This window comes from Crinia signifera, chromosome 19, assembly GCF_055691185.1.
Source record: "Crinia signifera chromosome 19, ASM5569118v1, whole genome shotgun sequence".
NCBI classification, from domain to species: Eukaryota; Metazoa; Chordata; class Amphibia; order Anura; family Myobatrachidae; genus Crinia; species Crinia signifera.
The window spans coordinates 40,052,393-40,068,667 of record NC_139226.1 but is presented as its reverse complement, the minus strand read 5'-3'; the positions used below and the strand labels follow the sequence as shown (position 1 = coordinate 40,068,667).

The window sequence follows — 16,275 nt, the reverse complement described above, 5'->3', positions numbered from 1 at the left end:
CGGTTTATGGGTATTTTCTAAGCGATCTCACTAGATTGCTTAGAAAATGCCACTACATCGCTCCGTGTGTAGGGTAGATATCGATAAATATCAAGCATGCTTGATATTAATCGGACAAATAGGGTGTACACATGGTTCGATTTAGACTATTTTTTGCTTATATAGGCAAAACTGAATCGAAATTGAACGGTTTTCAGCACATTTGATGCTGATTAGATCCTCGACTGTGCAGGCAAGACTATACACTACAGATGTATAGCAGATCTGTACTATATAGTCAATAACAAATGCGTTTTTCCTGCCATTGCGATTCAAACTCGATTGATCGAATCTGGATCTAAAAGCGAGGCAATCGCACCGTATGTACACCCCTTACGCGGAACTGCTGGTAATTAAATAACACAAGGGGACCCCAAATATAAACAGGCACCTATTAGTTATTAGCAATAATTTATATAGCGCCCACATATTCCGCTTCCCGCGCCACCACCCGGCAAATAGCGCTACTTTGCACAGGGAGAATATACAAACTCTACACAGTTAGGGCCATGGCGGGGATTGAACCCATGACCTCAGTGCTGTGAGGCAGTAATGCTAACCATTACACCATCCATGCTGTCCCCATATGTAAAGGAAAACGCTCAATAAAACATGATGCAAGTGACAGTTGGTTCTGTTAAGGATATCTAAATAGGACAGGTATAGTCAGCCGAACCCGCACCAAACCCAATTTATTTTTTAAATTCAAAAGAGAAGCAACAAGATCTCAAATTGTGGAGGGCTTGAGAAAAAGAGTCGCTGGTGCTTTTACTGATTACAGGCGGAGGGTGTAGCTGCTGAAATTCTCCAAGAAGTTTTTTGTACCCGTAATAATAAATAAAACCACACTACTAAAGCCCAGTGCCTGAACAGATGATGTCTTCCACCATTATAGCGCAAACATTCCCGTGATGAAGCAGATGGCTGAACTGCTGCTATGAGGTGCACCCTACCAGTGCCATGAGCACCATGTTTGGAGAGGTTTTGCACAAATAAGGCAATGTGACCCAGGACACAGAATGTTCAACCGTTCCATCAGCCCCCTGGCCTGGAAGGTCAGACGCCTGCTATCTTTTTATTTACTGCCTTCCTTCAGGGACCTTGCTGACATTTGACCTCTGGTGTCACAACTTTAAACACCATTACCATCATGTTCAGACCATTACAGGACTTCCTGGCATGTCACCTGGCCACTGGGAAAGGTCAGATGGCCCACCATCTTTAGAGTACAGTAAATAACCAGTACTATGTTTTTCACAAGGTTGAATGATTGGAATCCAATTTCTAGCATCAATACATGGAGTATTGTACATGTGTAAAAGTGCAGTCACTTTTCTTCGTGTATCACTATTCCAGGGTTGGCTACCCTCCCGTAATGGCCGGAAGTCTCCCGAAAATCGGGTCCCCCTCCCGGCTTTCCGGAAAGGTGGGCAACCCTCCCGGATCGCGGCCATCTTATCCCTAACTCAGCATTTAAATGCCGCAATCCGCGGGTCTCAGAGGAGGGGGCGGATCTAAAACGGCACAATTGCGTCATTTTAGCCCCTCCACGGAGATCCGTGCATTTGGCTATTTTGTCTCATGGGGCGGGGCTTAATGATGCCACGCCTAAGTCCCGCCCCCCCCGAGCGGCTGCAGAATGTCTCCTCTCCGGGCTTCTCCCGGAGAGGAGAATATAAAAGTCGGCAACCCTGCACTATTCATGTTAATGCACTTCATCCACCACAAGAACCATGGTCACATGACCAGTAATTTTTAGGCGGTTCGAGACAAATAGGGTGTACAGATGAGCCCACTGGGGCAGGGACTGATGTGAATGTTCAAATATTCTCTGTAAAGCGCCGCGGAATATGTGTGCGCTATATAAGAAACTGTTAATAAATAAATAAATATACTACAGATGTATAGCAGATCTGTACTATACAGTCAATATCGAATGTGTTTTTGGTTGCGGTGCGATTCGAACTCGATTGATCGAATATGGATCTAATTGCAAGGCAATCGCACTGTATGTACACCCCTTAAGTTCAGTAGTGGAACTGCTGGTAATGAAATAACACAAGGGTCCCCAAAATATAAACAGGCATCTATAATTTATTAGCAGTAATTTATATAGCGTGCACATATTCTGCAGTGCTGTACAGAGAATATTTGAACATTCACATCAGTGTTTGCTATAGCCACGCCCCCGATAGAGCAGCCCGCATGTGGCTCCACCCCCGAACCGCCCTTTCCCCTCCCGGTGATGACCCCGCCCCCCTAATTCAGTGAGCTGACTGGCTGCCCTCTCCCGGAGAGGGCAGCGTAAAAGTCGGCAACTATGATCTCTATTCCCTACCACATCTACACGCACAATTTTGTTGAAAGTTAATTAACCTACCAGTTTTTGGGGGGATTGTGGGAGAAATCTGGAGTACCCAGGGGAAACCCACGCAAGCACAGGGAGAACATACAAACCCCGCACAGTTAGGGCCATGGTGGGAATTGAACCCATATACTCAGGGGTTCGATTATATTACAGTAGTACAGGAAACCCTTGTTTCCATACTGTACTTGTTCAAATCTAACATTTTAATTTGAGATCAATTATTAGCTGCTATTACGGTGTGGTGTACTCCAGTTATATCCCTGCTTATGATGTACCTTTATTTGGACAACAAAGCAGCATTACATAACACAGATAGTAGAAGTTAGTCATACCCCATTTACACGAAAACGTTTGACCCTATTTACACCGGCGTCCACCCCAGGAATAATGCTGGGTGGTTGATATCAGCGGAGGCGTGTCCTGAGCTGGTGCATGGAGATGACATCATCTGCAAGTCCCGGGAAATCCGCCAGCACCTAGGAAAGCTGCTGGCTGCCCCCAGCCTCTGTAAATGAGGTGAATAGATGCCACATATCAGCAACAATCCTGTATATCGCTTTGGTGTAAAAGGGGTATTACAGGTCCCCAGAAGAGTACATTTTCTCTGTAATTACTATGTGAGGTCGTTATCAAAGCATGAAGAGTGAATTAAAGCACTAACCTATCAGGTTCCAACTGTCATTTTTGGGGGAATTTTATAGGATGAGAGACTCAGAAAGTGAGAGATTTGGTAAGAAATCTCCAGTTTTTTTAAAGTGGCAATCATCTACACTGCAAAACCAGATTGAAGTGTAAATGATTGGCGCTTTAAAAAAACTGAAGGTTTCTTAGCAAATCTTTCAATCTATTAAATTTCACCCTTTGTGTTTAAAGAAAGACAGGGGCTGATTGGTAAAGGTCCATACACACTGGGCGATTATGCCCTGCGTGTATGGACAGCGATGATCATGGTCATCACTGGGGGTAGCTTTCCCCTACCCAGCACCTTCAGCGGGGGCGGAGAGAGAGTATTTAAACCGCTGGCCAAAATGACAGCTTCTGCAATGTACTTTCAGTTTGAGCTGTGACAGTTTTTAGACCACAAACTCTCCACCCCACCCACAATCCCTCTCTGCTCCCACCTTCAGTCTCTGTCTTCAAAGCTCCCTCTTTCCATATCGTGTAAGTTTGATACCTCTCAGTGTCGCTGCACAAATTGCTTTCACTTACTTTTATGACATCTTTTAGTACACAAAAAAGTAAATTGGTCCGTCAACTTTCTTCTAGTGGTCACTGGTGGTACTTAACCTCATAGAGGTGAGACGTATATTTATATTGTTTTTTTTTTCTCCTACAAATATAGGGGAAATGTATTAAATCTTGGCGAGAGAAAAAAGTACCAATTCATCAGCTCCTAAATGTCATCTTGTAAAATCACACTTAGAAGATGACCGATTATACCTTTGCTGCTGTCCAGGCTTTGATACACCTCCCTATGTTCCTAAAAAAGGCGTGGAAGCTGAACTAATCTGCAATTTGTATTGTGCTGGGAGTGCAGGGGATTTATTACAGCTCCCAGCACAATCTCTGTAAGGTAGCTGAGCTGAACAAGGTGGGGCACCCGAGATAAGAACAGTACAAGGCTCCTGCTAGAAGAAATCTGTGCTCTGGAAGGAACACAAAGCCCCTGTACAAACCCCCATCACAGACAGGAATGTGAGAGGAATCCACTCTTACCTCAGTGCAAAAAAAGTTTAGCCAAACCCACACCATGCGCAGGACAGAGATTACTGCAGTTCCCCAAACTCTGCAATAGTGATATTCCTATGTGAGGACCACCCCCTGACATAGCAGCACCGGTACCTAATATAAGTTACATTTATACACAACAGGTAAATAAATAAACAAATAACTAACTTTACCTAACGGGTTCTGTAATGGAACAAAGAACATTAGGCAGCCAAACTTTTACATAAACAGACTATGGTCATTTGTACAAACTAAGGGCCCAATTCAGGAATTTAGGTTGGGCCGGTAAACTGCGATCATCGGAGCTTGCTAAGCACCTGAGGCGACGCCTGCCGTCCAGCCGAGTACACACCCCCCCCCCCAGAACACATCCCCTTGCATGCCGCCGCTGCAGGAATAATCAATTTCCCACCATCGAATGATTTGTCCTGCCGTCGCAAATAAAAGTCAGGCCCTTATTCTGGTTCACTCGCAAAAGCAAATTGCTTCTTAAATGGACAAAACCATGTGCACTGCAGGTGGGGCAGATGTAACATGTGCAGAGAAAGTTAGATTTGGATGGGGTGTGTTGGAACTGAAATCTAAATTGCAGCGTAAAAATAATGCAGCCAGTACTTACCCTGCACAGAAACAAAATAACTCAAACATATCTAAATCTCTCTGCACATGTTACATCTGCCCCACCTGCAGTGCACATGGTTTTGCCCATTTTGAGAACAAATTTGTACTGCGATCAGATCTGAATAAGGCCCTAAACTGACTTTTATTTGCGAGCGGTGGGACGAAGACCGGGCAGGTAGCTGACGTTATGTGATTGCCCGCCGTGTACCCATGGAAACGTCCAGCGTTTTCATGGGGGTGCCCATAAAACGATGGCCGTTACCATTGTTCAGCGCCGTCACTGCCTTCAGCCCTTCCCCCCCTGCTGCGAATGGGCCGACAAATGTGTAACTCGCCTTGGCAGTTTGCTGTCGAGATGTGCAGAAATGGCCCTGCGCAAACCCCGAACATCGGGGCAGGGTCCGAATTCAGATCACTGCGAGTGATCCTGAATCGGCTCCTAAATTCAAGAGCGATCATTATGATCCGTTTATAAAATTATTATTAGGTAGTAACAAATATCAACATCCCGGTTTGAACACTGCTGATCAAAAAGAGGATTTCTAAGTACAATCACAAATAACGTGTGCTCATAAACATAGGTGAATGAGCTCAAATGTCAAAATAAGAAGATGCAATTGATTGAGCACATAAGGGGTTAAAATGAGATTTAAAGCACCATTAATCAGCGATGTGCAGATGTGCCCTATGGCTGTACAAGTCTTATGAAATAATTGAATTACACAGAGACTGAATCATGGAATAAAAGAGCCCTCTGGCAGCCAGGCTCAGCCCTCCCTGTAATACACAGCAGCATGATGAAGAGTTAAGAATGACCCACCTTGAACAGGGAGTTACATTACATTTAACCCACTAGGGATATTACAGGCAGAGCAGGACAAAATCTACTGGGTCATTTAAAAAAAAAAAAAAAAACACCTTTTAGGATTACAATATGGGTTATTATTTGCTGTGCAATAAAGGGATTGTGAAAGTAGTGTCTTGCTCACCTGAGCTTACAATCTATTCAGGGATAAGCATAGTGTATGCAGAACCACAAGCAAGGGCCCTGTGGGGACACATCCCCCACTATGACAACTAGTCACAGACAATACCTTGCAAAAAATGTTAGTATATTCAGATATAATTGACAGTGCTACACATACACACACGAACCTGGAAGAGTACAGTGGGGTGACAGCTGTTGCACAGAGCTTGCAATCTACAGGCTTTCATGTATCACTTGACTAACATACTGTATAGTAATATAGACCCAATAAAGTCACCTCTTCAGTGCACTAGACCCTAGGACAGTATACAGGGATGTACATATAATTCACGTATTGGCTGTATCCTTAACATGAAAACTTCCAAAATCTAAATGCAGAGAATGAGGACTAAAGTCAGGTGCTATGCGATTATAAATCTCGCCGATCTGATCGCACGACAAGGCTCCGATTCGCACTGCGCTTCCACAGCGCCGTACAGTTAGACGGACCCTGCCCCAGTAATGCTTTCCAAGCCCTGCAGCTACAGAAAGTTTAGCAGCCGGGAAGACCGTCTCCAGCCTGCGGGACGATGGAGAGGAGGTGCCCAGATTGGTGCCCGATGGCATCGCCCACCACCCATGCCCAGTCAGTCTATATGGGGGGCTTACCTGGATGAACTGGATAGTTAGTGCACTCTTCCCCACACCTCCTCCTCCCACCACCACCAGCTTGTACTTCTCCACAGGGGTGGACGAGTCCTTGGCACTCATGCTCAGCTCTGGGCTTGCAGATGGCAGATACGGGAGAGAAATAGAATATAAAAGCACTTCACCCCAGCAGCAAACTTTCCATGGAGTCAGTTCCTGCAAAAATATGGCTGCCCTGCCTTTCTCCCCGGGCTCCTCCTAGGGTGTTACTTAGGCATGCTAATGAGCTCATGAATATTAATGAGGGGGTGACTTTACCCTACTATGAATCTCTACACTTCATTTCCCTATTTGGTGAGGGGCTGCAAGGCCACTAAGCTGCAGCCCCACCACGGTCCTAGCTCCCCCCCGTCTACTTGCAACATTGTGTTCCTACTGCTGTTACTGTAGTCATAGTAAGTGTAGCACACAATGAACACTGCAAGCAAGGGGGGCTCTGTCCTCATGTTGCCCAGAGTATCAGCCTGATGTTCTCACTGTGAATCAGGTTTCTGTACACAGCTGGCTCCATATAAGGTGGACTCCACTTCTTGTTAGTGCAAAGGGGACACTTGTGATAAATGAGTTCTTAAGGGAGGCGCTGTGAGGTCAGGCAGCAGTGACACTGTGTGTATTGTGTTATATCCAGTACTAGTTATTGTAGGAGCTTCATGAGTCTGTAAGTATACATCAAAACAGTCCACATTTTTGGAAGGTTGACACAAGCATTAGGTCGACAATGGCAAGTTCAACAGTCAAAAGGTTGATATGAGGTTTCACTTTTTTTGTCCCGAGTGTCGACATAGTCGACATGGACACCATCAAAGTGTATCGTGTCCCCTCGCTGCACTCGCCATGCTTCGGGGACGACCTTCAGTGGTTGACCCAATGCATGTTGACCTTACTTGTGTCGACCTAACAACCTTATAACCCCTCCCCTGGGTCACATACAGAATCTTTTGGTTGCCATGTTGAATGCTGAATGAAGGACAGAACGAGATGTAGTTCCGTCGTTCTCAAACTCAGTCCTCAGGCCTCCGAACAGGTCATGTTTTCCATGTGATATGTGAATTTTTAAAATGTGACAGTTGGTGATATACAGCGCACCTGCCGAGTATCCTGGAGAAGGGGAGCTGTGTGTGGTCCTATGGGCAGAGGAGTAGATGTGTTATAACCAGTGGCGGTTTTTACCTATGGGCTGCAGGACTGCCGGACTGCAGCCCCTCCAGGTAAAATCTGCCCCTTTGCTCTGAGTAAACCTGGCCATACGATTTCAGGCCCAAACGCACAATTTCAACAAGTCATGCAATGCATTGTGGGACTTTTTTCGTGTACATGGTGAGGTGTTTAGGTACCATGCGCAGTCCCGCAGGTCGTGAGGTCGATCCTCAGATATACCTTTTAAATAATTGACGAGTAAAAAAAAAAAAATTTAATGGTACTTGTGAGTTATCCGGGCTGCCGATTTTGTCCTTAAGTTTAGTTAACTTAAGGACACCCGACCGACGCGATGCCCGCGATTTAGCCCAAATCGGGGGCATCGCGTCGGTCGTGGCCGTTATAAGGGGCCGCGACGCGATGCCCGCGATTTCCCATAGACAGTAATGTTAAAAGACGCGATGGACCCGATTTCCCATAGACAGCAATGTTAAAATAAAATGACAATGTGAAATTGGCCAATATAGGCATTTCACATTGGATATGTTTTAAAAAAAAATGTTTCATGGCCCCCCACCACCGTTAACGCCACCCCGCTATTGACGCCAACCCGAAGCGTGGCGAGCGGCGGCGGTACGCGTCCTCCGACCTTTTCATACCCCTACTATCCATTAGGGCGTGGAGTGAGTATAGAATAGTGTTGCGAGCGCAGCGAGCCACCGAGCCCGAAGCGTGGCGAGCGCAGCGAGCCCCGCGAGGGGACGCGGATACCTTCACAGGTATCCGCGTGCCCTTGCGGGCTTCACAGGTGTCCGCGTCCCCTCGCGGGGCTCGCTGCGCTCGCCACGCTTCGGGCTCGGTGGCTCGCTGCGCTCGCCACACTATTCTATTCTCACTCCACGCCCTAGTGGATAGTAGGGGTATGAAAAGGTCGGAGGGAAAAGCGGGGTGGCGTTAACGGTGGTGGGGGGCCATGAAACATTTTTTTTTAAACATATCCAATGTGAAATGCCCATATTGGCCAATTTCACATTGTCATTTTATTTTAACATTGTTGTCTATGGGAAATCGGGTCCATCGCGTCTTTTAACATTACTGTCTATGGGAAATCGGGTTGGAAATCGGGTCCATCGTGTCTTTTAACATTACTGTCTATGGGAAATCGTGGGCATCGCGTCGTGGCTCCTTATAACGGCCACGACCGACGCGATGCCCACGATTTCAGGCGCGATGAAAAAATCGGCAGCCCGGATAACTCACAAGTACCAATTTAATTATATACAAAACACAATGATATTTAATTCAACATTCACTGTTGGGGGTGGACAAATTTTTAAAGTGTTGTGCATGCCTCCCAAGTTTCTGAAGATAATAATAGGGACACTCGCGCAAGCGCCCGAAAAGGGGCGTGGTATATGTAAATGAGGGAGCGGCTTATGCAAATTAGGCCGCGCCCTCGTTTTTGGCTGCGAATAGACGCTGTGCGCATGTGCACAGCGTCTATTCTGTGAGATTGGGGGGACTCACAACTCCCCCCCCCCCCCCGCAGCGGGACACTGCCGGCTGCGGGAGGGACGCGGGAACGTCCCCAAAAATCGTGACGTTCCCGTGTTTAGCAGGACAGTTGGGAGGTATGGTTGTACATGTTTAATTACCATCAATACGCTGCAAATGTGCATCATACCAGTGACGTGCGGTGAGGTCATTGCCTGGGGAGGCACTGATCTCCCCGCACGGGACCCCCCCCCCCTCGCCCGCCCGCATACCATGCTATATGGTATATGCAGCTTCCGGGCACAGGCAGCAGGGCGTACATGCGCCCCCCTCCCCCGGCGGACTCACCTCTCCTCGGCGGTGACAGCGGCGCCGGACTCCACGCTGTCACGCTGCTGCATCCTATGCAGGTGGGCCCTGCATGTTTGTGATTGGACAGCGGATCCATTACTGGATCCGCTGACCCAATCACATTTGGGGGCGTGCATTCATACTGGTGCCCCTGTCATTGCGGCACCAGTATGAGTGCCGCTTCCCCATTCATTTTCAATGGGCTTTTACAGCCCTTTGCTGCACCCTGCCCCCTGCCCTCCCCTACCCGCCCCCCGCTGCCCGGTGTTTTAATGTTAACAGCGGGAGGCACCTCTCCCGCTGCCTCCCACCCTCACATGCAGCAGTGTAAGATAGGGGGGAGAGGTAGAAATTATGAAAATAATAAAAGAAGATATATAAATATCTTCTTTTTATTATTCACATCATTATGACAGGGGAGGCACTGCCTCCCCTGACTCCCCTGACTGCACGTCTCTCCAAGTGTCCCCCATGTTTTCATATCCAGAACAAGTGCAATTTGGGTTTTGTACTCCATTGTACTCCATAATAGTCAACTATTTTAAAATTGTCTCTCATTTTTTAGTATTTTACTGAGAGAGAACCTACTCAAGGATTTATTGACATATATAGAGATAATGAATGTTTGTGGAGAGTTAAGTCCAGGGACTAATGGCAAAAACAAAACTGGATTGCAGCATTGGGGGAACTTGTCAGGTTCATCAAACATTATCATGACAGAGCCTCCATTGATTGGGGTGCCGGAAGAAAATCTGTGAGACTGCACTGGCTTCACTGTGACTGGCAGTGACTTCCTATTGGAAGTCCGACCTGCCAGTTACCCAAGGCAGGCAGTCCCAATGGACGGTGTTCCCTTGCTCTTGGATGCCACTACAGGCTGCTTCGTCTGCAGCCCATAGAATCCCAGCTCCGCTCATGCACAGACTCCCTAGGCCAATACTGCGTATGAGCTGGTCCTGGTGCCTATCATCTGCCGTGTTCAGGCGCCTGGATTGTATTTTAGCTTCTATGGGCTGCTACAGAAGTAGCTCATAGAAGCCGAGGGCCAGAACATATGCAGTAGCGTGGAAGCTACTGCGCATATGCCGTTCCAGCGTCTGCATCAGGACCAGAGGGGGGGGGGGGGCTAAAGCAGCGGCATCGGGGACCAGCAGGGGCCAACAGCGGCGGCAGCAGAGGGTGGTGGTGCTGCCGTCGTGGTCAATGTCAACCCCCCCCTCTGACACTGAAGTAGGAGCCACCACTGGTAATAACGGCACATATAATGTGGCCATAACACTTCTAGCAGGAACACTGGCATTATTTCTGGCATTATTTATTACAAGTTTGTCTGCCAAAACCGGGAAGTAACCCCCCCCTGGTGATCCCCACTATACCGAATGCATCTACCTAGTGCTCTGTCTCTCTCCCTGTTCGGCTCCTCTGGGCATGCATGAGATCTTGCTATTATCGCGAGATATCCTGCGCATGTCGACCTATTCATGTGTCAACCATTTCTATTTGACCTTTTGCTTGTGTCGATCTCGTGCGTGTGTACCATTTGGTGGTGACCTAGGCATCGTCAAACCTTTCATTTATATCATAACCAGGCAGGGACAGGGGTTTTGTACCAGAGAGAAGGAGACATTATGGAAGATCTAAATTCTCATTTCCTTTTGTGCATGGCATGGAGAAGCGTGGGCTCATCTGGACATCTTTGTGCACCAGAGACATGTGCTCCTGCAACAGATAAGACGTAGCCCAGGGCAATCCTTAAGAAATGCAAATGCTGGCGGAGCTGCATTCCATCCCCTGCCTACATTTAGCATCACATCAAGCTGCAATGTCTAACATTGCTCAGGTTGCCTGTCGCAGTGTGGCTTGCAACACAGTCCTTTGCCTGGCCCCTCCTGAAAACGGGGGCCCCCAGCCCGGTCCCTCCCCATGAACACCTCTGCCTGTCAATCAGGCAGAAACAATCGCATGATAGCAATGCAAGCACAGAACCTCTCCTGAACATGCACTCGCGCGGTTCCACCACCATAAGGAGCAATCCTAGCGGAATGAGGGCCTCTGCCCCCACGCAGCACTGTGATTGGCCAACATGCTGCCGGCTATTATTAGAAACTGTGATATTGTGGTCTTTTGACTAAGCCTTGGAGAAAGATAAATCAGAGAGAAATAAAGTACCAGCCAGGCAGCCCCTAACTGCCACATTACAGGCAGTGTTTAAAAAAATGACAATTAGGAGAAATAAAAAAAAAAGACAATTCTATCTTGAGAAGTGAAAACCGGTGGAAAGTAATCAACTTGATTCGTTTTTTTATAAAACATCTTCCAGAGATGGTGTTCTTCTCCTCCTAGATAAGAAAATTCAACATTTTCTAAATAATACATTTCTCAGTATAATATCCCTTTAAAAATAAGAATATAGTGTGGACACAGGGAAAAAAAATAAAAGGTGGAGCATAGAATTAATCATCATTTAGTTATGTGGCTGGAATCCCAGTTGTATGACTAAATCCATGCGGCTGGTTTTATGAAATAGTTCTGAACCACGTCCTACATTTGTTACACAGGAAAGAAAGAAATCAGTCATATGAAGTAATAGAATTATGCTAAAGATCTGGAATCCCAATTATAATAGCAAACAACTGCAGTCTCCTTGTACAGAAAATATGGGGTGGCAGTGGCAAAAGCAGGATTTTTAGAGGGCAGGTTTCCAAATGTAATCCTAAATCTCCCTCTCTGCAGTGCATTGGAGTACGTTCAGGAGTCTTGGAATTAATCTTTTTATACACTGGATACTGTATGGAATATAGTATTAATATTTAACACTACAGCTGGTCTATAGTATAGGCTGTTTCAAACATTTATATAAGATAAGTGTTCAGGAAAAGGATAAACATATCAAAATAAATAAATACACAATCATAATAGAACCAGTACTGCACATTCTAAGCTCCCAATCTCCCACTTCATGGTAAGGCTCCTGTCTCTTCCTCCTGGCAGCTACTCTCTGGTCCATTGTGATGTTTGAGGGCTCAGATCCACATATACAGTAAATGTGGTAGAAGAAGCTGGTACACTGGGCATGTGCAGCAGCTCTGCTCTGTCCCTTACACTGCATGATGTGATGGCAGCTCTATTGATCAGACAATGTTTCCAGGCAACAAGAACCCCCCCCCCCCCCCCCATGTGTTTGCCTTTGGGTGGGAGGGCTCTCAATCAGTGGCGTAACTATAATTTATGCGCCCCCTGTCGATAATTAAGCAGTGCCCTAAACCCCCCCCCCCCCATCCCCCGCAGATTTACCTGTATTCACTGCGGTGGTCCCGGCTCCCCTCCGGTATCCGGACTATTGTTAGACAGCACTTACATTGACAGCCATTACATCGACACCATTAGTTCGACAGCTCAATAGGTCGACATGGTTTTAGGTCGACATACCATTAGGTCGACATGTCATTAGGTCGACAGCTCATTAGGTCGACAGCTCATTAGGTCGACAGCACATTAGGTCGACATGTTTTTAGGTCGACACTACCATTGGGTCGACAGTGTCTATGTCGACAGTCAAAAGGTCGACATGGGTTTTTATCACTGTTTTTTGAGCCGACATGTGCCGACAGGCGGTATTTCATGCCCTACTATCCACTAGGGTGTGGTGGGAGAATAAAATAGTGTGCCGAGCGCAGCGAGGCACCGTGCCCGAAGCATTGCGAGCGAAGCGAGCGATGCGAGGGGCTGCGGTACACTTCAAACTGTGTCCATGTCGACTGTGTCGACATTTCGGGCAAAAAACAGTGAAAAAACCCATGTCGACATTTTGACTGTCGACATAGACACTGTCGACCTAATGGCAGTGTCGACCTAAAAACATGTCGACCTAATGAGCTGTCGACCTAATGAGCTGTCGACCTAATGGTATGTCGACCTAATGGTATGTCGACCTAAAACCATGTCGACCTATTGAGCTGTCGAACTAATGGTGTCGATGTAATGGCTGTCGATGTAAGTGCTGTCTAATATTCGTCCCAGACCCCTCCCCTCCTGGCTTCATTCTGATGCTATGAAAATGGACCAACACAAAATGTCCGCCCCCATATAGCAGACAGTTTCAGAGAACTGTCTGCTATAATGGGCGGACATTTTATTATGGTCCGTCTCCATAGCATCAAATGAAGACAGGAGGGGAGCCGGGACCACCACAGGGAATACAGGGAATTCTGCGGGTCTGTGGCGGCGGCATTACAATAGCCCCGCAGCTCCCCAGGGCCCGCACTTACACAGCACCTCCCGCTACCGCGGGGGCTGCGGGGCTATTGTTACGCCACTGCTCTCAATGCTTTCAGGTTAAAGTCAGTCCACAGCTCCATATATTATACATCCATCAGCCAAAACATTAAAACCAATGACAGGTGTAGTGGATAGCATTGATTATCCATTATACATTGGCAACTGTCAGTGGGATATACAAGACAAGTAAGTGAACAGGAGGAACAGCAGGAACTATGGGCAAGTGTATGAGTCTTAGTGACATTGACAAGGGACAAGTTGTAATGTCTAGAATGGCAGCATTTCCAAAGCAGCAGGTCTTATGGGGTGCCTCCAGTGGCATAAGGATGGCACTGCAGCCCAAGCTGTGGCATGGGGGAGCCAGTGCTGTCGGGGCGCATGGTCTTTGCAGATTCCAATGAGTCTGGCCCTCCCTGTGGAATCTGATGAAAATGTCCCTTCTGAAATGGCCACCGCCTTGGAGGAGACAAATGGTAGAGGTCCTACTGAACCTCTAGCGTCTGTCAGGAGAGTACAGTAGGGATGGACATCGGAAGCCACCATCAAATGATGGCTGGGCATCCGGCATCATATCTTTCAATGCAATGGTCACCGACCATCGCATCCAAAGTATTCGATAGCAAAATATTCACATGATTTGCACATGTGCATAAAAGCCTTTATTTGCGCATGCGATGGTGTGCTGTGAGAGAGAAGCCCCTGGCAATGAGCAGAACATTTTTGGTCGGGGTGGTGCAAAATTTTCTAGTTACGCAATGTAAATGCTGGGTGGTCAATGACAACCTAAAGCATTGGTCTGAGGACGGATCTGTAAGTCCAGGCTCTTTGTACATGAGGACAGGAGTACTTGGAAAATACACAGCTTTATTCAGCGCGGACAGGATAAACTATAACAGCATGACTCCTAACAGAGAGACAGCGGGGAGCATAGCGCTAGTGCTACAAAACATCAATGATAGCAATTAACACTTTGGGCTATATTTACTAAGAAGTGATATTTCAAGGCTGATGCTTGTCTGCAGTTTGGGCCGGGATATGGTTGTATTGTCGACCCGACATATGTCGACAGTCATTAGGTCGACACTGTTGGGTCGACAGGCAACAAGGTCGACAGGGTTCTAGGTCGACATGGATGAAGGTCAACAGGTGTCTAGGTCGACATGGGACAAGGTCGACATGGTTTTAGGTCGACAATGCGTTAGGTCGACATGTGTTAGGTCGACTGGTTGCGAGGTCGACATGTGCCGACAGGCGGTACTTCATGCCCTACCATCCACTAGGGCGTGGTGGGAGAACAAAATAGTGTGCCTGAAGGGGCTACGGCTGACTTCCAACTGTGTCCATGTCAACTGTGTCGACATTCGGGTAAAAAAACAGTGAAAAAACCTATGTCGACCTCGCAACCTAACCCATGTCGACCTAACGCATTTTTTTTACCTAAACCCATGACGACCTTGTCCCATGTCGACCTAGACACCTGTCAACATTCACCCATGTCGACCTAGAACCATGTTGACCTTGCTGACTGTCGACCCAACAGCGTCGACCTAATGACTGTCGACCTAAGTCGGGTCGACGATACGATCCACACCCGTTTGGGCCATGGGACATCATGCAGCAAAAATAATAAATGCCCGACCAGGAGAGTTCCACATTCAATATAATTGCCTTTTAAATCCCATGGCTTTGAAAATCTGCTACTTAGTAAATATATATATATATATATATATATATATATATATATATATATACTCCTTTACGTAAATGATATGTTGTTAGTAGCAAAAGCCATGTGAGCGTAACTAAAGCTGCACTGTACGGACATATACTAATCCTAATTGGGTTAGGATCATTTGGTCGACCACAGGAAGGTCGACATTCATTAGGTCTACCACTGATGGTCGACAGGCCTTAGGTTGACACCCTCAATAGGTCAAAAGGGTCATTAGGTCGACGCTAGCATTAGGTCGACATGGGGGAGATTGACAGTCAAAAGATCTCCATGGGTTTTTCATGTTTTTTTTGCCCCAGATGTTGACACAGTCGACATGGTCACTGTATCGGTGCACCGCGTCCGTCCCCTTGCATGGCTCGCTGCATTAGCTGTGCTTCACGCTATTTTGTGATCCCTCCATGCCCTGTCAACCTTTAGTGGTCAACCTAATGAATGTCGACCATCCTCTGATCGGACTAGTGGCCGTATACCTCCTAATGTGCTCTCAGCATGATACACAGATCTGATAAACTCCTATCATGTAATCATTCAAAGTATGTGAAGTCCCAGGTTTTAAAGATTTGTTCCCTAGAAAACTGTGAATTTTCCAATACTGGATTACACTATAATTACATTTCTCATTGTGCATGTTACTTATAAACTGATTTTTAGAATTGATTCTAGCCTCTGCATGTTATACAATACATTAATATTTACTGAGGAAGAGCAAATTGGTCAAATTATTATGACCACCTGTGAATCAGTCATACCTCCCAAATTCTTACGATGTGGGAATCAGGATTCTGTGTGCTCCGGAGATTTCGGGATCAGACTGCGCAGCGTAGTCTATTGCCGGACAGTATCTGAGCT

The 16,275-nt window shown here is 46.7% G+C and overlaps 1 protein-coding gene across 1 annotated transcript in view; it reads right to left on the bottom strand.

Moving 5' to 3' along the window:
• RRAS (RAS related) overlaps positions 1-6,624 on the bottom strand; it is a 43,563-nt gene extending 36,939 nt beyond the window's left edge. Inside the window, exon 1 of the mRNA XM_083162416.1 lies at positions 6,393-6,624. Within this exon, the coding sequence (XP_083018542.1) occupies positions 6,393-6,494 (102 nt within the window). The 5' untranslated portion in view covers positions 6,495-6,624. The remainder of the gene's footprint in view (positions 1-6,392) is intronic.
• Positions 6,625-16,275: the final 9,651 nt, after the last annotated feature.